Source organism: the organism of the source record quoted next, unplaced genomic scaffold (genome assembly GCF_019419815.1).
Source record: "Pyrus x bretschneideri cultivar Hongxiangsu unplaced genomic scaffold, Pyrus_bretschneideri_v1 Contig14, whole genome shotgun sequence".
In the NCBI taxonomy this organism is placed as follows: Eukaryota; Viridiplantae; Streptophyta; class Magnoliopsida; order Rosales; family Rosaceae; genus Pyrus; species Pyrus x bretschneideri.
The window spans coordinates 8,643,413-8,667,604 of record NW_025999435.1 but is presented as its reverse complement, the minus strand read 5'-3'; the positions used below and the strand labels follow the sequence as shown (position 1 = coordinate 8,667,604).

The following is a 24,192-nucleotide window of genomic DNA, read 5'->3' as shown; positions in this document are numbered from 1 at the left end:
AAAAGCCCTAAAATCGAAATCAACAGATCTGAGAAAAACCTGACGAAGAAGAAATAGAATTTTACAACTTAATCTCGTATAGTCCATAATTATGTGTAAATAGGTACATACAATCCTTGTTACAAAAGGAAACAAATAACGTACATATTATCCTTCCTAAATAAGACACTAATAATTACAGAATATTTACATTCCTTTTCTCTTAAACATTGACTTATTCCAATACTCCCCCTCAAGTTGGAGCATAGATATTACTCATGCCCAACTTGACTAGTGAATCATCAAAACGCCTACTACACATGGCATGGGTAAGAATGTCTGCAAGTTGTTCTTTTGAGTTCACAAATGGTATTGACACAATCTTCTTCTCCAACTTTTCTTGATAAAATGTCTGTCAACCTCCACACGTTTAGTCCTGTCATGTTGTACTGGATTCTCAGCTATATCTCTAGCGGACTTATTATCACAATAAAACTCCATTACTTCTGTCTGTTTAAAACCGAGACTCCAAAGTAACTTCCGTAACCAAAGAATTTCACACACACCCTGTGCCATTCCCCTATACTCGGCTTCAGTAGAGGATCTTGATACTACATTTTGTTTCTTGCATTGCCAAGTGACCAAATTACCTCCAACAAATGTAAAATACCTAGATGTAGACCTTCTAGCAGTCACATCACTTGCCCAATCAGCGTCAGTAAAACCCTCAATCCTCATATGTCCATGACACACATACAAGATCTCTTTACCAAGTGCAGACTTCAAATAAGCCAAGATTCTCATTACTGCCGCCACATGATCCACGCTTGGTGAGTGCATAAATTGACTTACCACACTTACAGCATAGGCAATATCTGGACAAGTGTGAGGCAAATAAATCAGCCTCCCTACCAATCTTTGATACCTACCTTTGTCAACCAGTTCTTGATCTGGATAATTCCCCAAATAATGTTTTTCCACGATGGGAGTGTCCGCCAGTTTACATCCCAGCATTCCTGTTTCTTTTAATAAATCCAGAACGTATTTACGTTAAGATAAGAAAATACCTTTAGATGACCGAGCAACCTCCACGCCAAGAAAATATTTCAAATCTCCTAGATTCTTCATCTCGAATTCGGCAGCCAGGTTTCACTCTAGCCTCATCATCTCTTCTGTATCATCACCCATTATTATCATGTCATCTACACAAATAATTAAGGCCGTCAATTTTCCACTTCTCTGTTTCACGAATAATGTATGATCCGAGTGACTCTGATAATACCCAATTCTTCTCATCACTTGAGTGAATTTTCCAAACCATACACGAGGTGACTGTTTAAGTCTGTAAAGTGACTTTAACAATTACATACTTCGGTTTTCCCTCCAGTATTGAACCCTGGAAGAAAATTCATATATACCTCTTCTTCCAAATGCTTGTGAAGAAAAGCATTTTTTACATCCAATTGTTTCAATGGCCAATTCAGATTAGCAGCTAAAGAGATTAGAACACGTACTGTATTCATCTTCGCCACTGGAGAAAAAGTTTCTTGATAATCAACACCATAAGTCTGAGTATAACCCTTTGCCACTAACCTTGCTTTATACCTGTCTACTAATCTGTCTGCCTTGTATTTAACTGTAAAGACCCATCTACACCTAACCGGTTTCTTTCCTTTGGGTAGCTTCAGTTACCTCCCATGTATCATTCTTATGTAATGCCATCATTTCTTCATCCATTGCAGCAGCCCATTTAGGATCCTTCAAGGCCTCCTCAACTCTGGTTGGTGCTTGGATTACTTCTATATTATTTACCCAGGCTTGGCGTTCCGGGCCAAGGTTCGAGCACAACACATAATTAGTAATTGGATACTTCATTTTTCCTTTAGGAGAAAACCTGTCAGGAGGAACACCACAATTTTGCCTTGGTGGCAACTTATATGTGTACTCACAATGTTATCTGTATTAGTTACATAAGTATCAGTAGTACTTACCTCAGGGATATTCAGAGGAGACATATTGGGTGGCACTATCGAAGTCGAGAGAGAGGGGATTGCGGATTTGGTAGGCACTGGCGTGATTGGCTCGGTAAGTTCATGCCGACTTTTTTCATCACATTCGGCAAGCTGTTGCCAAGAGGGCTCAGGTGGTGGCTGAATAAAACTCCAGTGCTCGGTAGGCTCTTGACATGAGCCTTCACAGCTCATTTCTGTAGTATGCCGAGAGCTTTCACAGCTTCCTTCTCCCCTTGAGCCACATATTTCGAACCACCCAAGATCACCGATAATATTCTCCCCTTAGTGATCAGAAGGTGATGGAATCGAAACATAATACTCGGACTTCGAAAAAGTAACATCCATGGTCACATACATATGGTGAGTTTCTGGATGGTAGCACTTATACCTTTTCTGTTGAGGAGCAAAACCAAGGAAAATACACCAGTGTGCACATGGATCCAACTTACTACGATAAATCTTATGAATATGAACATAAGCTACACACCCAAAGACACGGGGAGTAAGAGTATGGGTGGACACGACTGGAACAAACTTCATTAACACTTGGAGAGGTGTAAGAAAGTCCAACACCCGGGATGGCATACGATTAATGACATGCACATCATAAGTGACCGCATCATGCAAGAACCGGTTAGGTACAAATGCACCAATAAGCAAGGCATGGGCAGTCTCCAAGATATGACGGTTCTTTCTCTCCGCAACCCCATTTTGTTGTGGGGTATGAGGACAAATAGTTTCATGCAAGATTCCTTGATCTCGGAGAAAGTTAGACAACTCGAACCAATATATTCACCTCCATTATCAGAGCGGAGAACCTTAATAACAAAGGAATATTACGTTGCAACCATTTTGGAGAATGACCGAAACACCATACTCACATCACTATTATTTTTCATCACATAAATCCACGTCATACGTGTGCAATCTTCTACAAAGGTAACAAACCACTTAATGCCAGACAAAGTACTAACAGGAGAGGGACCCCAAACATCCGAGTGCACAAGATCAAAAGGTAATAATCTTTTATTCATACTAGAAGGAAACGAAGCACGATAACTCTTTGCTAGAATACATACTTCACAATGTAAGTCTGATTCTTTTATTGCATGAAATAGACTAGACAACATACACCTTAAATAACCAAACGAAGCATGTCCTAACTGACGATGCAATAACCAAATTTCTGATAAATTATTGGTACGGGATGCTCGAATTGCATTAGCTCTGCCAAGAACGACGTCATCCACATAGTATAACCCCTCTCTCTTAGTGCCACACACAATTATCACCTTGGTCTGAATATCCTGAAGTAAACAAAAAAGTGGATACATAAGCACAACACAATCTAATTGCTCAGTAACTTGAGGACTAGATAACAAATTATGAGACAATGAGGGAACAAGCAAGCAATGATGAAGAGGAAGGGCCGGTATGAGGTGCACTGTTCCTGCCCCTAAAACCGGTGTTGTTTGTCCATTGGCAGTTGCAATACATTTCCGTGAACTCGTTGTCATACTAGTAAATAAATTCTTATCAAAAGTCATATGATCGGTTGCACCCGAGTCCAAAATCTAACCTGTATGATGTTCCATATCAGAGGCTAAAAACGCATGCCCCATACTACCTGGAATGGACAGGGTGTCACTAGGAGTGGTCCTAGTCAGCAAACTGTGACTAGGATCACCAAAGGGGGGTACGACATCCTTGGGAGCAGTAGCCACGGATGCACGGCCTCCTCTTGTGCCACCAGCACCTCGCTCCTTGGCATGCAACTTTTTCTTCAATTCCAGAAACCAGTCAAGTACTCCATGTTTCTGAAAACATGTATCTTCTGTATGACGGGTTTGCCCACAAAAAGTACACTTCAAGTCATCCTTATTTTCCCTAGTGAATGGCCAAGAAGTTGTTGATGATGAAAGCTTAAAGGTCCGGTTACCCGAAGGTGGCCGGGATACCATAGCCACTGAAAAAACTCCTCCCTGATTCCCAATGCCATTACTATCAATCATCGTTGCATGGCGTTGTGTTTCCCGCCTCACAACAGAGAACACTTCCTCCACAGATGGTAAAGGTTGTGATCTCAAGACATCACTACGCACCTTATCAAATATATCATCAAGCCCTGCCAAGAAAGCATACACACGATCTAGTTGGATCTCCTCTCGAAGTGTCTTCAAGTCACCCTCACATTCCATCTTGATTGGTCTCCTCTGATCCAATTCTTGCCAAACGACTTTAAGATCGGCATAGTATACACCGATAGGCCTCCCTTCTTGTCGAAGTCTGAATGACTTCACTTTCAACTCATAAATCTAAGAAATATCAAACCTATTGTAATACGTGAAGGAAGATTTGTGAAAAACATGTTCATTTAAGCAACATCAATAGCATGCAATAACATAAAGGCGGATCATGTGTATGCACTTTACATTTACCCATGAAATTCAACCGAGATAGTGACCAAGCTAAAACAAATGAGGTCATCCTTTGTAGTTCCTCTTTGCATAAGCAAAGTAATCACCCAAGAGAGGGGACTTCATCCTTGCATCCTTAGATTCAGATTTGGTGAATGAAGGTCTCAGTTCCCAAAATTGAGAACTCTAATGATTCACCAGCATAATGAGAAGAAATGAGTGACCTTGGAGGAGTTTGATTGCTAGATGATCCCTCCAAGGTGGCCTAAATTTTAGAGAGAAAGGAGAGCTTGTGTTCTCATCCTTTCCCCAAAAATTACCATTGTAAATTTTAGGCTATAAAGTCCTTTATATAGTCCCTTCAAATAAGTGACCTAATGGACCAAAAGCCCTATTCTTCTAACATGGCAAGCCTATAGGGTTTATTGGGCTTTCAAGCCCTTTGTTTATTCAAGTTGTCATACAACTTGAGTTAATGGGCTTGACATTCAAATCCCATTGGGCCTTGCGGCCCAAAACTAACCCGAGGTCTTTAACGAACTTATTCGTTTGATTAATTAACATATTAATTAATCCTAGCCTTAGATAAATAATTAAACCATTTAATTATTCTTACTCATCTCCGTTGTTTCTTCAAACTCTACCTTACTCGGTGAACGATCCATTAGGTTCCTTTTAGCGAGGCAGTGGGCGATTAAAACTCTTTCTAATCGATTGTGAATTGAAACTTACTTTCAATTCTCCCGTTAGTGATAATACACTTTTAGGGCTTCCACAAACCATGGTTGACGCCTAGCAGCATGTCATGGTTACCCAAGCTAATCAGAAGAGGTGGAGAACCTATTCAGTTTTAGGATTACAAATGCAATACGGTCTTTCTCTAATACAATACTCTTGACCACATTGTTTGGTTTGATAGTTTATTCATGTCTACTATCCAATGTGAGTCTTGTGCTTATATGATTACCTTGAATGTGATTTGGAACACATTCCTAAATCTCATTCATACTTTGGCCAAAGATTCTTAATCATATCATAGAGTATTCTCCCTCAAACAGTTTGAAGGTTAGAGATCCCTTGTTGCGCATTCACTTGCGTCCATGGCTAAGTGGCTTAACCCCAACGATGCCTTGGACACCCTCCTGATGGAGTGACTTTGACATAATCAAAGATTATGGACCTAACCACAAGACAACTGTGATGCCTCAGGTCAAAAGACTAATTTGCATTATCCCAACCATGAGTTCTCATGTGACATGAATATGAGAACTCTTCGTTGATCGTGTTCAGTGAACTCATTCTCTATTGAGCACCTACGTACTTGTCTTGATGTCACACACACCAATGACTCGAGACTAGTCACTCTCCCTGAGAGAAGACATAGCACGTACTGATCTTAACGGACTGTCAATGCCCAATTGACAATCCTATGATCAGGAACGTTTAGGATGTGTCAACGAAAGAATGGTCTCATGAATCTAACTTCTTTAGATCGCATTCTTCCAATCACATATTCCTTGGACTTATCGTTTAAGCATATAACATTTATATGAGACGGCTCAAACAATAATCTTTGCCCTTTATATTTAAACTACATTAGTTTGAAATGTCCGTAAAGTATCATCATATGATTGGTTTTAGGGCACATTTCCAACAATACGTTCGAGCAACTTCTTCCCAAACTTCTCTAGCAATAAGGAGATGGATGAAAAAACCCATGATGGTAGGATCCATGGAATTAATCAACCACCATTTTACAATGGCGTTCCCAGTCTCCCAAGCTTCATACTCGGCACTGTTCTCCTTGTGTTCTTTGATGTTTCCTGTCACGAATCCTTTCTTACCACGCCCAACGATATGCATCTCCAATACTTTGGACCAAAGAGGATAATTTGATCCATTGAGCTTTACAGTATTCGGTACATTTGAAGCATCACTTTGTATTACAACTGGACTCAAAATTGAGTTGTCGGCCGCACCATGCGACCGACCCTCCAATTTGAGCCTCATTCCTTCCTGACCGCTTGCCATGAAAACATGCACACAATACCCTGCTGACCACAACAAGTACTTACCCCTGCAGCTCTCAGTTTGTGCTGCAAATAACACAGCAGAAAAACTCAAAGCTACAGCCTTAAACGCAGCAGCAGCAGATACAGTAGAAAAAAAAATATTTTAGGGTTATGACTAGGCTCCGATGCCAAATAGAATTTTACGGCTTAATCTTGTATATTCCATAATTCTATGTAAATAGGTACATACAATCCTTGTTACAAAAGGAAACAAATAAAGGATATATTATCCTTCCTAAACAAGGCACTAATAATTATAGAATATTTACATTCCTTTTCTCTTAAACATTGACTTATTCCAATAGAAGACGCAGTAAAGACATAGGTATAAAGCTATAAACCACAACTGGAATAGAAAAAAAGTAAGATAGAAAGAAGCATTAAGGAAGCAGATGTACGTGAAGGAGCATAAGTGAGAGCTCGACCTTGCGCTTGTCGTCTTCGCTCTCGTCCCATATGAAGTCGAAGAAGCACGGAGCCGAGAACTCATATGTATCGTCGACGATCATCCCCGTTACTATCGGAGTCGGCGCGTTGGGTTCTTGGTCGATCATTTCCTCGTTTTCGAAAACTTCTTGTTTGGGGTTGGGGATTTCAGAGAAGGAATTGGAAAGATTTGGAAGATTAATGAAGAAATGAATAGAGAATAATGAATAAATGAAAGAGAGAGAGAGAGAGAGAGAGAGAGAGAGAGAAAGAGAGAGAAAAAGAGAGAGAAAGAGAGAGAGGAAGAGAGAGCGTCTAAGTGGGTGCGAGTCTGGGGGATTGGAGTATAAAACTGACATAAATATTTTTAAAATAAAAACCGATAGAAAATTTTCATTACTATAGATTATAACCGACAGAAAAAAAAATTGCGACAAATATCCCCCCCAAAATTCCCTCCCAAAATTTTAAATTCCCCACCAAAATTTTGTTACAATTTTAAAAAATAAAATAATAATTGTTTGGTTTAATAAATAAATAAATAATATGTATTTAAATAGAATACGTTTTTAAAAATTAAATAAATAATTGCTTGGTTTAATAGATAATAACCCATGTAAAATATGCGATAAAGAAACAAAAAGATACATGAAAATGTTAATCACACAAATTAAATATTGTCTAATCAATACTTGAAAAATATAAATAAAAATTTAGCACAAATTACTTTTCCCACTTCAAAATTTAGCCAATTTAACAGAGATATGCATTGTACAAACTAGTTTCCATAATGTTTGTAGATAATATAAGATTGCATACGTAAAAAATCACAACAAAAAAAACATTCAAAGATTAGGTAACAGAACAAAAGTTTTTGACAGTTATATAAACGAAAAATCACAATTTAACTGTTATTTTAGGTCCGATTTTGATGATTTTTTTACAGCTACACTCCTCAACCTTATAAGAATGCAATGAACGAATTCGATCTTCAATTTAAAATATTTACCCTAGTGGATACCACAAAATCTTATTTTATACTTAATCGAAGTATAATATTAACTCTAAGTGTTTGTTTAATCTACCGTTTTGACACGATATGCATTCTACAAAACTTTTTTCAACGATGCAACTGTCAAACTTATTTGTACACACTCCGAGATTGCATACGTAAAAAATCCTAAAAAACGAACATTTAGAGATTACATAACGGAATAAAAGTTTTAAACGGTTATAAACGAAAAATCATAATTTAACGGTTATTTTAGCTCCGATTTTAATGATTTTTTACAGCTACACTCCTCGATCCTATAAGAATGCAACGAATAAATTTGATCTTCAATTTAAAATATTTACACTAGTGGATACCACAAAATCTTATTTTATACTTAATGGAAGTATAACATTTAACTCTTAAGTGTTTATTTAATTTACCATTTTGACGCGATACACAATCTATGAAACTTTTTTCAATGATCTAACCTTCGAACTTGTTTGTACACACTCCAAGATCACATACGTAAAAAATCACAAAAAACAACATTTAGAGATTAGGTAACAAAACAAAAGTTTTCGACGGTTATAAATGAAAAATCACAATTTAACGGTTATTTTAGCTCCGATTTTGATGATTTTTTACAACTACATTCCTCGACCCTATAAGAAGGCACTGAACGAATTCGATCTTCAATTTAAATTATTTACACTAGTGGATACCACAAAATCTTATTTTATACTTGATGGGGAAGTATAACATTAACTCTAAGTGTTGGTTTAATCTACCGTTTTGATGTGATACGCATTCTACGAAACGTTTTTCAATGATCCAACCGTTAAACTTGTTTGCACACACTCCAAGATTGCATATGTAAAAAATTGCAGAAAAACAAACATTCAGAGATTAGGTAACGGAACCAAAAATTTCAATGGTTATAAACGAAAAATCACAATTTAGCAGTTATTTTAGCTCCGATTTTGATGATTTTTTGCAACTACACTCCTCGATCCTATAAGAATGCAATGAATGAATTCAATCTTCAATATAAAATATTTACGTTAGTGGATAAATCTTATTTTATACTTTATGGAAGTATACCTGAAACATCCCAACCAAAATCAAGACGTGTTGCCCATCACGTGAGAGTGACGTAGCTATGTGCACAGTGTGGAAACAATAATAATATAAGAAATGCGAATAAATAAAAACCAAACTAACTAGAGCACTAAATAAGAACAAGTGTAAGACGTAATAAGTGTGAATTCACAATCAAAGCATAAGTAGCCTAAGTGAAGTCCAGCAGGACGAAAACTAATTATACAACACCCAAGGGTGACCATACAATGGTGATAATCTGTCAGAGCTGTCGTGGATTCCTCACAAGCCACCAAAACGCACTCCTAATTAAAACCTGAAGGGGTGCAAAACAAAAAGTGTGAGTGGGCAAAAACAAAGCTTTTCAAAATCATTTCATTTCTCAAAAGTTCTAACCCTTCACCGTAAAACCTGTATAATTTCTCAGAAAATAGAATATATATATATATATACACACACACACATACCACAACCATGCTCAGAATAGCCAAAATTCACAAATATGCCATGTCGAATATCTCAGCATAAAAATATATAAGTTAGGTGATATAAATCAATGCAAATGATATGTCAGCTAGAGTCACCTAACGTGACCTGTACGGCTCAAATCCACATCTCAACAAATATACCTGCACACGAGTCTGAACCACCTAAAGTGGTCTGTACGATAAGACTGGGTGTAAATAAATACGCTCAAGTGCTATGTTCACGTGAAGACTGTGCGAATAATCGCGAGTCACCTACGAGTCGGAACCACCTATAGTGGTCTGTACGACAGGAATGTGCACCTAACTTGGATCCAAGGTGAGCGTATAGTGCAGGAGGTGAACATTACATGAAGGACTATGCCCTAACTCTGGACGGGAGCACTAACACCGGGGTGCAGGTTTATGAGCTCAAAATACATCTCAACATAATTATCAATTTACATAAACAATCTACAACTCACCTGGTACTTACCTGAGCGTCCACAACGTCAAATCACATTTATGCATACTATATTAATTCAAGGATCTACGTATAAATCAATATGCATGGCATTTCTAAACATAATTTCATTTAATTCGATTTTTTGGCAAAAATCTCAAGTATATAGGTATATACGGAAAACCAAAAGCCCACTCATTGGTATGTGGAAGGGTCGTAGCCCCCAAGCCTCGATTGACTGCACTCGTCCTGAGGATAGGTCTCACCTATATGCGAAACAACTATATAAACATTAATTTAAAGCACATAAACGAAACTAGCTAATAACTTCTCATACATTGCTCAAATAGGGTGTTTGAATATACCAACGTGATCTACTCAACACCACAAACATCCACATATTTTTAGAAATATTTTCCGACCACCCACGCGCAGCCACGCTCCGGCCAAGGCACGGCCAGACGCATCCCTACGCGCGGCCAACCCTAACGGGACAGTTAACGGTAGTTAGGAATATTCCGTTAAAACCTTAACAGAAGTTAACGGCGTTACCTGGCGCTGTTAGAATATTCTATCAACTCTGATGGAATATTCGTCTCCTTCTCCGGTGAGCCTCGCCGGTCACCTCTGTCTGCAACTTGAATTTTCGCCGATTTCTGGAAAAACTTTAAAACTTCATATATTTTCCATTTCTCAACCAAATTCCATGAAATTTGTACCAAAATGAAGCTTACAATGAGTAGAACGAAACCTTACCACTTTTAGGACTTAAATCCAACAGAATCTTGCCGGAAAAACCCACGAAAATCTGGCCAAACTTGAAACTCGCCAAACTCAACTTCCCGACGTCCAAAACACTTCGTTTTTCTTCTCCAAGCTTCGTGAAGACATTCTAAAGCTCCCTAGAAGCTTAAAAACTTCTAAAAACTTCACAATCACAATTGCATGAACAGTATCCAAATCAGAGCTCTCAAGAAACTAGGGTTTTCGAAGATTTTAAGTCCAAATAAAGGTATAGATCAACTCCTAGGCTTGCAAGGAGTTCAAAAACACCAACAACGATCTCGACCTGCGACTGGAAGGGTTGCTTTGAGGTTTGTCCGTACAGTTGTACGGAAATGGAAGAAAATCCGAGAGAGATAAGAGAGAGAGGGTCAACGGAAAAGGGTTTGGGTGTGTGTGTGTGTGGTCCAGATGCCAGCCAACCAAAACAAAAGAAAATAAAACCTAAGTCTAAGTTCCTAATTGGTTCCAAAATATTAGGGACTTAACATAAATGGTCCACATCCAAAGTAAAACCACATGACACTACACAACGTCCAAGGGTAAAATAGACATTTCAAGCCATCGATACAAATAATTCGGAACGGGCTGTCACAATAACATTAACTCTTAAGTGTTTGTTAAATCTATCAATTTGATAGGATATGCATTCTACGAAACTAGTTTTAACGATCCAACCGTCACATATGTTTGTATATACTCCGAGATAGCATGTGTAAAAAATCGCAAAAAAAAAAAAAAAAAAAAAAAAAAACATTATGAGATTATTCTGGAGGCTATCCAAAATTTTGCTTTGTTCGTGTCGGTTATATCCGACAGGGCCATGAGTGAAAAAAATAATATTTAAAACATGTGTTTATTTATTTATTTTTAATCAATATAACATTTTAAAATAATAAAATCAGACATGATAGAGTATACCAGATGTTCATGTGTGTTTATGTGCTAGACAATGTGCTTTGTGATGCATTGAAAAAAATTGTTTGAATTTCTTTGTATCTTGTTGCTTGCCTGTGAGGGAGCATAATCCTTATTACAAAAATGATAGAACTTCAGATTGTAGTCTGTTGTTATTATTCTCTCAGAAAATTTATGACTTGTGGGAATTGGGTTCATTAGACTTTAGGATCATGAGTGAAAAAAAAAAAATTTAAAACATATGTTTATTTATTTATTTTTAATCAATATAACATTTTAAAATAATAAAATTTTCATTGCTGTTGATTATAACCGTTAGAACACTAAAATAATAACCGCCAGAATCTGTCAAAAATATTTCGAAAAGGATTCAAAAATATTGTCAGTTATAACCGATAGGATTTTTTTTATATCCACCAGGAATTTATGTCGGATATAACCGACATGATTTTTCTAATATCCGCCACTAATTAAATGATATGTCGGATATAATTTATCCGACAGGATTTTTCTAATATCCGCCACCTAAAGCTAATATTGTAGTAATGCTTACTTATAAATGAAAAAGAATATTATTAGATTATAGTAGTAAATGGTTAACTTTTTAAATTAATCACCTATTCCACTCGATCCAAGCAGTTATTGGGCTTTAGTGACGTAGATTAAGTCCACGTCATAAACATTAGAAGTCTAGGACTGGATTTCTTGGACCTACTTTTTCTCGGCAGTCCAAGAAACAAGGTTTTTATTGTCGAAGTTCTACCGAGGCAAAGTATCATGCCTTGATTAACACAGCTGCAGATATTTCATGGATAAGTAAAGTTTGTGTGATTTGCATGTGTATTTGTACAACCTCCAAACTGACATTAAATTCAAAGCCTTTTTATTATAGGGGATAAACATTTGGATATTGACTTTCTTTTTGTTAGAGAAAATATGCATAAAATAAATAAAAAATGTTATTCTCATCACATTTTTTTAATTAACCACATTTGTTCTATTTTTTTAATAGAGAATAGCCCATACGTGTTGGTGGGCTCTACTTTTTATTAGAAAGATTATAGAAATGCAGCATGAAGATTGTGGTAAATGAAGCATTACTTGGAAACAAAATGTTCTAGCTGAATGCACACCACGTACTACAGATATTTTCACAAAGTGATTGCATCCTCTTTCGATCGTTGTTCCACCTCTCAAATTGGTTTCCCAGCTGAGATAGAAGAGGCACTATTAATAGATTCATGTCATATGCTCATGTTTAGAAATGCTACTACACGTACGTTGAAATATTGTTATATACGATTAGCTGTTATAATTACATGTACTGAGAATCATTTTTACCATATGGTTTTATTAAGTGTACACAAATTTATGAAAGTTATCTCTCTCTCTCTCTCTCTCTCTCTCTTCTAAGAGTTTATCACACATCGTCTGGGTTGCTAATGAGTCGATTTCATATTATATATTTTATCCTATATTTTCAATGTAGAACATGCAACTTCCTTCTGAGCAAAAATGAAGTTTTTGGGCTTACTAGTAGAAAAATCACTTTGCGCGACGTAGGTACTTTCGTCGCGCAAAGTCAAAATCGTTGCCTAAGGGTTTGCGCGACACAACTTCGTCGCACGCTAACCATCGCACCAAGGTAGTGACAGTAGGATTTGCGCAACAAAGAAATAACATGAGTCACGCAAAGAGGCTTTGTGAGACGCACGTCCTACGTTGTGCAAAGTGCCTTTGCGCGACGTAGGTTGCTTCTTCATCGCGCAAACCCCTCTTCTTTTTTTTTTTTTTTGACAAAAATATTTTTATTTAATTTTTAATAAATATTGTAATTCAATTATAAACAATAATTAATAAACCAAGAAAAAGTATTTAATTATAGAATATATGAAAATGTACATACAAGATGTTCGAACAAAAAAGACAAAAACTACAAGTAGTCTTCTAGGTTTGATACAATAGGCTACTGGGTATCGGCTGGGCGATGTGGCTGGAGGATCAAAGATAGAGCAAGATCAGGTGCTAGCATCGGGATTTGAAGGTCGGACATGTGTAAGGCCCGTAAGATCATACTCATCTTCTCGTCCTGGGCCGATAACTGGGTTGCAATCTGGGCTTCCTGGGCTGCTTCTTGGACCGCAATCTGGGACGCTGTAAGAGTAGCCTCAGTAAAAGGTGCAGGCTCCCTAATCAATGGAGCACTCATGACTAAAGCAGTAGCTGCTGAAAATGTGGGATGCACATTGGTCACACTCCGACAACGAGTGATCAACTGCGACATCTATACACTTTTTGAACCATAGAAATATAATTATAAAATGACTAGGCATAAAGTCATAAACATACCCGCTGTATTTTAGGAACTTCTTGTTGCATAACATCAGATTTTAAGCGTCTCAAAATAAAGGGTCCCAATATAGATTTCATGTGGCCAATCAAATCTCTATCTTCACCAATTAATAGCTTTTTCATGTCAACATCCTTAGTAGTGAAAAGATCTGGCATCATAAACTCTAGCATAGACCAAAGCTCCTACAACAGAAACATACAAGTCAATGAGTCATTGAACAACAAAACTAAAATCTAAAAGAAATTAATAAAAGCATGAGTTCCACTACAAAATCAATAGTAATCTATTAAACCTAGAGTAATACCATTCGTCAATTCTCTTCCCTCCATTGAATACCTTTATTCTCAGCAATTTCGATGACCTACACAAAGCAAGCAGTAAGAAAAATTTTGAACGAAGCTTATATTTATAAAGTTGAGAGATCAAATAATCCAATTAAAGAAACCAAGATATAATTTGGACAGTTCTGAGATTTCTTCTTACAATGTTTCCATAAAAAGATGGGAAGGTAAAATTCAAAGATCATTACTTTCATTTATTACGCTATAGCCAAATACCCCCATGGCAGGGGAAGAAGAGAAAAATAAAACCTCTAGTAGTTGTTATCAAAACTCAAACTTCACAAAAAGAAAACAGATGTTAGCGTTCAACCGCTCCAAAAAGCATATCCCTAATCAATATACAATCGAGTTAAATAACACCAAAACAACAGTAGCAATATACAAAAAAGGCACCATCATAAAGTAAGAGACATTTTATTTACACATACATTAACTCGGCCACCAGTTTGATCAATTTAATATGCATTACCAATCATTCCACTATTTCCCCAAAAAATTCATGCCAAAGAGAATTTAAAACCCCCACCGATTGCTTCATAACCATGCGACCCGCACCCTATGATAACCCTGAAGAATTGAACCGCTGTACCAAAGCAGACAAGTGAATAGACCATACCTAATAAAATTGCAGACCAAAATTGTTCAAAGAGAAAGCAAAATGAAAATTGCAAACAATTACATTGTGCATAAGTTCCAAATAGTAGATGGATTTTTAAAAGTTTCTTGACTTGTTTGACATGTTGCCCATGCAAATCAATTGTTATCACATTTTCTATGCCCTTGTTTCTACAGATTAGAACATTAGCTTAGTTCGTCTACACTTGTGCCAATTTAGTTTGCACCTTCCCCTAGCCAATCGAAAGATAAGAGGTAACATTAATATCTCAACTTGAATTCAACTCCTTTTATATCAAATATAACTAAATACATTACAAAACATTTGTCCGTGAGGCTTAGCCCTCTTGGAAAAAGAACCTTAAACTAACACTCAAGGGGCATCAACCTAGGGTAAGGTTTTTCCTAGACCATTGGGTAGATGAGGAAATTGATAGAGGGAAACTAATGGATATGCAAGGTGCAAACTTTGAGTTATTGCGAAGTATTTAATGCTGCTTTCTTGGATGTAAGCCCACAAATCTAGAGAACACATTGGACAACCACTCCACGACCAATAGCAAAAACTGACATGCATGCCTCAAAGCACAACATTCTTTTCAATACGCAGAAAGCACACTTCCCAAACAACAAAACAACATTGTGCTCTTAGAGAAGCCCAGACCTGCTCAGCGAGGTAACCTGCATGTTCCCGTGCTCCTCTTTAATATGTCGTTGCAGCCTGCAGAAAAATGTTCCCTCATCAGTAAGTTACTAAAATAACTGCTGAAAGTAAGGTGTTAAAACCATCTTACTTTCTGATAGTAGGACCTCATTGGATCCCAGTGCTCCTTTGTAGTTCCTCCGAATGCATGATATTCATCTCCTTGAGCTACACTGAAAAATAAAGAAGGAAAGAACAAAGATAAGACATTGATATTATAAAATAGCTTGTATTGATGTATTTTTGTATATCATAGCAGCTGTACATAGGTAGTAATTTATACAAGGATGCGAAGCTATTCTAGGTAAGAAGAAATCTAATTACAATCAATCACTACAATTACTCCAATCTCTTATTGTGTCCTACAATCACTCCAAACCATATATGTTAGTTGACTATTTTGTTTCCTTTAACACTCCCCCTCAAGTTGGAGTGTGGATATCAATAACACCCAACTTGCCAAGATGCGAAAGGAAGATGGGTGCTCTCAGTGGCTTTGTAAACATGTCTACTATTTGACGTCCCGTCTGCACATGAGAAGTCTTGATCTCTCCCCTCTGAATCCTTTCACGAACAGTGTGACAATCCAGCTCTATGTGTTTGGTTCGTTCATGATACACAGGGTTTGCTGCAATATGTAGGGCAGCTTGATTGTCGCAAAGCAACCTTGCTGGCTCAGGATGGTTTACACGCAAATCGTTCAACAAATTCCTCAGCCAAGTAAGCTCACAAGTGGTTGCAGCCATGGAGCGATACTCGGCTTCTGCTGAAGATCTTGCCACCGTGACTTGCTTTTTACTTTTCCACAACACAAGTGATTTACCGAGGAAGATACAAAAACCTGTCACTGATCGACGTGTAATCGGACACCTAGCCCAATTCGCATCACAGTAGCCAATCAAATTAAGTTGATTCTCTGTAGGGAATAGTAACCCTTGTCCTGGTGCTTCTTTCAGATATTGGAGAAGACGATGTGCTACCTTAAGGTGATGGAGTGTTGGTTCTTGCATGAACTGACTGAGATTATTCACTGCATACATAATATCTGGCCTTGTAATGGTATGATATATTAATTTTCCAACCAAACGTCGATATCGAGTCGGGTCCTTGAGGGCATCACCACCTGTTGTCGTCAACACTAAATCTAGGTTCCATAGGTACCTTGGCAGGTCTTACGCCAAGCAAGCCAGCTTCCTCCAATATGTCCAGGGTATACTTTCGTTGGCAAATGGAGATCCCAGCTTTGGACCGTGCAACTTCGACACCAAGAAAATATTTTATTGGTCCGAGGTCTTTAATTTGAAAACATCCACTAAGAAATTGCTTGAGTTGACTAATGGCTTCCTCATCATTTCCTGCAATGATCATGTCATCGACGTAGAGTAACACTACAGTAATAGAGTGTCCACAAACCTTAGTGAATAATGAGTAGTCCGCATGAGACTGTTGAAAGCCAATTTCTTGAATGGTTGATGAAAAACATTGGAACCAGCTGCGAGATGCCTACTTGAGTCCGTATAATGACTTGTGAAGTCGACAAACCATAGTCTCCCCCTGTCGACGATAATCAGGAGGTGGTAGCATATAGACTTCCTTATGCAGTGCACCGTGAAGGAAAGCGTTTTGGACATCCATTTGGTGAAGAGACCAGCTGCGAACAGCAGCAATGGTCAAGAGACAGCGGACGGTAATGAGCTTAGCAACGGGGGCGAATGTCTCTTTGTAATCAATACCTTCGCGCTGTGTGAACCCTTTGGCGACAAGGCGAGCCTTGTAGCGTTCGATGGTACCGTCGAAATGGTACTTGATTTTGAAGACCCATTTACATCCAATGGGGCGTTGGTGAGGGGGTAAAGGAACCAAAGTCCAGGTGTGATTTGCTTCAAGGGCTTCAAGCTCAGAATTCATAGCTGCAAGCCAGTGAGGGATCATGACGTGCCTGCTCATAAGAGGCTGGTTCGACTAAGTAAGAGACATTGTGAACAAAGGAGCGATAAGCAGGAGAGAGACGAGCATAAGAAACATATCGGTGAAGAGGATAGCGTGTGCCAGACATGGTAGAAGAGATGGCGCTGGACTGAAGCAAAGCAGCATGATGGGTCTGATAGTCACGAAGGTGGGCAGGTGGTTGTTTAATGCGTTCGAAGCGACGAAGGGGAAGAAGAGGAAGCGAAGGAGTCGATGGCGTAAGAGTGGGCGAGGTAGCGGTGTTTGGGGGTGGAGGAGGGATGTCAGGTGAGGGAGTGGGTGAGGAAGGTAGATCAATAGTGGGAAGAAGGTCTGAAGGTGCAGGAGTGGGGTCGTCATGGGGAACAGGTAAGACTGGAGAATGGTGGTCAGGTTCTGGTGGTGAGTTAGCAAGAGGGAAAATGTGTTCATGGAAGATGACATCGCGGGAGGTGAAAATGCATTTGCTATCCAGGTCATAAACACGATAGCCCTTCTGACCAAGGGGATATCCCAGGAAAATGCAGCGACGAGCACGAGCATCAAATTTGTGTGAGGGAGTAAGGTTGGTAGCATAGCATAAACACCCAAAAACCCGAAGATGAGAGTAGACAGGTAGTGTTGATAGGAGCATATTTATGCGCCTTAGTTTGCTTGTTTTCAGTGCATTTACGTTGTGTTTCTTTAGTTATTTTAGTACTTTAAGCTATTTTCGTGTGTTTGTAGGTCCAAAGGGCTAAAGAAGCAAGAAAGTGCATTTTGGTGCATTTTGGAGTAGTTTGGGGCATTAAATGGATTGCATATGCTTAAAGCCAAGTAGATGGACGAAATTGAAGACCAAAGGAGGCTAGGAATAAATAAAGGGATGAAGAAATGAAAATGAAGAACAAAGAGTTCACATTCATCACCAACACAACCATGCAGCCACACATTCACCCACATGCACCCATAATCATTCAACCAACCTAGCCGTGCATTTCATGTTCATTCCAGCCATTTCACATGCATTTCCTTCATTATTTCACCCACATGCATTTCCCATTTCATTATTCATTCACTTTGCACCACAAATCAGCCACATGCACTCCCATTCTCTTCCTTAACCGTGCATCTCATAACCTAGCTGTCAAAGCACATGTCATTCCACCTTTATGCATTCATCATCACAACCTGCCATCATTCCTACCCATGCCGTGCTTCCCCCTTTGTTCCAGCCACTCCACATGCATTTCCAACCCACATGCCCCTTTAATCATTCAAACATGCACCCTTTATTCTTTCATCATTCCAGCCACTCCACATTCATCACCAACACAATCATCAACAAAAGACCCATTCCTACCCATGCCGTGCATCCCCTCACCAAGAAATCATTCAACACATGCACCCATAATCATTCTTCCATCCTTGCAGCTTTCACATGCTAACACATGCATTTCCAGCTCATCCACACTCAATGCCGTGGCTACCCATCCCATTTCCAGCTTTCACATGCTAACACATGCAATTCCAGCTTTCACATGCTTTCCTAGCTGTTTTCCATCATTGACCAGCCACATGCATTCTAAACAAACAGCCATATACACCTCCATTCCTCCTATAAAAACCCTTGCATTCCCATTACCAAAGGAGATTCCCATTCATACACAATTCACACTCCAGAAAATCCCTTTGTGCCGTGCCTTCTCCCTTACAATCCAACACCATCCTTCCATTTCCACCACTCCCCAAACCATTCACACCATCAAACTATCCTTAGACCTTGTGCCACAATAAAGAGGAAGATAAGAGGGCCTAAACGTTCATACAATTCAAGTTTGAGTTGTTGGAATGTTTAGGTGTTTCTTTGATTTCAATGTTTAATTTCAATTCTCTTTGTTTTGTACGTATGAGGAACTAAACCCCCCCTTGGCTAGGGGGGATTCGAAATATATGTTTATGCTTGCAATATGATTTGATTACTTCTAATTGCGGTTCATAAGTTGTGAATTCAATTTGTTTAACTGTTTGATTGATAACTTATTTATGTATGTTTATTGAGAGTGCACGCTTAATTTTCATGCATGAATATGACGCTAGAATATAAGTGAGTTTCACCTAATAGTTATGAACTTATATTCACAAGTAGTGGAGGTTGCTTATAAACAATCGCGTTAAATGAATTCTTGGCAAGAGTATCATGCATTCATAGTTACAATTGCCTCGTCAACACTTATAATTTTCATAGAACATAATGATCTCTCATTGTATCTCTTCTATGCATTCATGTTGAGAACCATTGGAGAATGATTTGAATTGTCGCATGCATCATCCAATTCAATAACATAAGGAAAATTTGAGAGTTAATTAGTGCATCACGGTTAACTTGGGGTGTTGAGCATCATGGTTTATTGAAAAGCAATTGGAAATCGTTTTATATGCAAGTGTAACATGTGTGGAGAAAAAACCTCCTAGCCATCTCACCATCCACTTAATTCCATCAAATTCGTTTTACAATCTGTTTTGTTTCCAAGTTTCTGTTTTAATTTCAAATTCATCCAAAACCAATCCCCCTTTACTTTATTGTCCAAATTAGTTAGAAAGTGTCTTAGTTTGTGTTTATAAGTGTTTTGATTCAATTTGTTGCACAAATTCGTCCAAATTCACCAAGGTGCTCAAAACTGCCCAGAAAGTGTTTTTAAGGCAGTTTTGAGTGTTTTGGGTGATGTTTGAGTCTTTTGGTTTGTTTTAGTGTTCTAAGCGTTTAGTTTCGCATTCTTTGAGTCTAGTTTAGTGTTTTAAACTTTATTTTACGTTTTTGAGTCAGTTCCCAAGTGATTTGCAATCCCTCCTAATCCCCGGTTAAGAACGATCCCTACTTACATACTTACTACAATTGACAAAAAGAGGGTTTAATTTGTGTGCGCATAACTCTCGCATCAAGTGTCCCATGCAAGAGTTTATAGGGAGATTGATGGGAAAGTAGGGGTGTTGGAAGGCGATTGATAAGGTAACAGGCAGTTTGGACACTCTCCCCCCAGAACTTTAAGGGCAGGTTAGCTTGAAATCGTAAGGCACGGGCAACATTCAAAAGGTGACGGTGTTTGCGTTCAACGACTCCGTTCTGTTGAGGGGTGTGGGCACAGGTTTGTTGAAAAAGGGTGTCGTGAGTGTCTAAGAATGATCGCAGAGATATGAATTCCCCCCCATTGTCTGCACGAAGGGTTTTAATGTCACGATTAAACTGGGTTTTGACCCAAGAAAAGAACGAGTGTATGATGGTTTGTGTGTCGGATTTAAAGCGCATGAGGTGAACCCATGTGAAACGAGTAAAGTCGTCTACAATGGTGAGGAAGTAACGTGCCCTAGAGGGTGTATGGATTTGGTGCGGCCCCCAAATATCACAGTGGATCAAATCAAAAGGTGCAACTGATTTTATTGAACTGGAAACAAAAGATGAACGAGTTTGCTTTGCTAAAGGACAAACATCACAAACATGTGTAGAATCAAAAATAATGTCTAGAATGGTCTGGGATAAAGAGTGAAGAGGAGCCGAGGATGGGTGCCCAAGACGTTGGTGCCACAGTGTCGAGGTATGGTTAACATGGTTGGCGAGATGAGGGTTTTGTGTTGGAGTGAGGTAGTAGAGTCCATTAAACTGCTTGCCCAGGCCAATCATCTTCTTCGTAGCCATGTCCTGCACAACACAAAAACCGGGGTAGAAAATCACAACACCCTTCAATGCCCAAGTTAATTTACTCATAGACAATAGGTTCACACGAAATTGTGGTACCTGCAAAACTCCATCAAGGGTTATCTTGGGTGACAGTTTAATAGATCCAATGCATTTAATCGTAGCCTGTCCGCCATTTGGTAACCCAACAAAATCATGCTGGGTTCTAGTGTGATTATGGCTGGGTGATAAGTGAGAAATATGATATGTGGCCCCGCTATCCACGATCCAATACAATGTTGAATGCGGAGAATGTTGTGTAAAATTGCAGTCGGGTGTATAGATACCTGTTGCATGTACCAGTGGCAGATTGGTACCATTTTTATTGCGAAGAAGGGCCATGAGTTGATGGTATTCCTCGGGTGTGAACGTTGGTTGATTGCTGGAGATTGGTGCTTTGGTTGTGTCAATCTTTGGCAATGGTAGTGTCTCAACATTGTTGGAGGCTGGAGGTGCACGCCTATTTCTGGGCTGCACATTCTTTCCGTGCCATTTGTGTCCTTCAGGGTAGCCAATAAGGAAAAAACAACGTTCAACTGGATAGCCTCCGTCGCAGTAGCTGCATTTGAAAGTCTTTCGTGAATTAGGGTTGTGGGCGCCATAGCCTCCTTTTGGTGCTGTTCAGAGCAGCTGTACATAGGTAGTAATTTATACAAGGATGCGAAGCTATTCTAGGTAAAAAGAAATCTAATTACAATCAATCACTACAATTACTCCAATCTCTTATTGTGTCCTACAATCACTCCAAGCCATATATGTTAGTTGACTATTTTGTTTCCTTTAACAGATATAAATATAGAAATTTACATATTTGGGTAGATAAAGGCATTGCTATAGTAGGATAGATAACAGTTCGTTCAAAAGAAAACAATAGGATACATTCAATAAATAAATAAATCAAAACCTTCATTCTGAGCAAAATAAACCATTACTATAAAAGGAAATTAATCCCTATCACAAGAGAAGATGTAAATGCAAAAGAAGCATCAGGAGTTCCAAGTTCAGTACCAAAATTGACTTGCTGTGCTTCCACTGAGCCAGAGATGCCAATGACTGCAATTTAGTTGCAACATTCTTCCAATTCATGGTTTTTGGTTCATATTCAGGACTCTTGGAGATGCTAAACAAAGATTCCAACACCTTTTGAGAGAGATCTACTTTTGGGGCTAACAAGAGAATGGGCTTCAGAATCAGTAAGTACCTTCGCATAATTCCTAAAACAAAGAAAACAACACCAGGTTGATAAGCTTCTCACAATAAGTATACTCAAAGTTCACATCTTTCCATTAAAATAGAAAAGAAAAAAACAAAGCTACAGGGATAAATTACAGTGAAAGGCCTAAGCATTCATCAAGAAAAATTAAAGTTAAAACGAAGAGTCAATCAGAATAATTTAACTGCAAGCGTATCCAACATACCATATATTATCTTGCTCATATTCAGACGAATGAGAAGTATAGTCAGATGCCCTATCTGTCAGCTATCACAAAATTATGTCATCAGTACATATGCAATGAAGCACAGAAATTTAAACAGATAGATTTCAATTCTTAGTTGTTTCTAGTCTTACCTTGGTCAAATTGCAATGTGCAAATACCATTTCTTTTCCATTAAACCTCGTCTGCGTCGTCGTCCTCCAATTCGTTCTTAATAACGATACAATCGGAGTCGTTCTCCTCCAGTTCGTGTTTAATCTCGACGCAATGGGAATCGAAGTCCTTGTCGTTATGGGAGAGCTGTTGGGGCTTGGAGACTGATCGGAAGCTGAGGAGGAAGGCTATGGGAGAGGATGAGGCGAGGATAAGGAGAGGATGAGGAGGAGACTGGCTGGGTGTAGTCGGGAAGAGGACTCTTTCCCATTTTGTTCGGTGTAATGTGGGAAAATTCAAAGTAAGCACCTATTTTTAACAATTGAACCGCCACAATTTTAAGAACTTGCGCGACAGAGGGATAGATGCTGACCTCGCGCAAAGTGTTTTTAAGCAACGACCTCTTTACGGCGTCGCACAAGTTATAATTTTTTTTTAAAAAAAATAATTATAAAATTTATTGAAAACGTGACTTTACTCATTTTAAATTTAATTTTTTTACATAAAACCCATAATAATATATTTTTCTAACAAAAACCCGATCCGTACTACAATAATAAATTTAAAATTACTTAATAAATATACATACTATTTAATTTCTTAAGTATTATACGTACATAATAAATAAATTTAAAGCTATTTAATAAATATATATACCATTGAACTTGATGGGAAACGCATTGTACGAAACTAGTTTCAACGATTCAACCGTCAAACTTGTTTTTATATGCTTTGAGATCGCATACGCCAAAAATCGCAAAAAACAAACATTCAGAGGTCAAGTAACGGGACAAAACTTTTCAACGGTTATAAACGAAAAAACACGATTTAACAGTAGTTTTAACTCCGATTTTGATGATTTTTTACAGCTACACTCCTACATTATATGAATACAATGAACTAATTTGATCGTCAATTTAAAATATTTACCCAAGTGGATACCACAAAATCTTATGTCATACTTAATGAAAGTATAAATAAACTGTAAGTGTTGGTGAATTTATCGTTTTGATGGGAAACACATTGTACGAAACTAGTTTCAACAATCCAACCATCAAACTTATTTGTATATTCTTCGAGATCGCATATGCCAAAAATCACAAAAAACAAACATTTAGATATCAAGTAACGGGACAAACCTTTTCGACGGCTATAAATGAAAATTCACAATTTAATGGTTGTTTTAACTCTGATTTTGATGATTTTTTACAGCTACACTCTTTAACCCTATATGAATACAATGAAATAATTCGATCGCCAATTTAAAACATTTACACAAGTGGATACCACAAAATAAAAAAACAAT

At 38.2% G+C, this 24,192-nt stretch overlaps 1 protein-coding gene across 1 annotated transcript; it reads right to left on the bottom strand.

Annotated features, from left to right (window-relative positions):
* Positions 1-339: 339 nt before the first annotated feature.
* Positions 340-993, bottom strand: LOC125475165 (secreted RxLR effector protein 161-like). The gene has a single exon (XM_048579538.1). The coding sequence runs from the start codon at positions 991-993 to the stop codon at positions 340-342; it is 654 nt and encodes a 217-aa protein (XP_048435495.1).
* Positions 994-24,192: the final 23,199 nt, after the last annotated feature.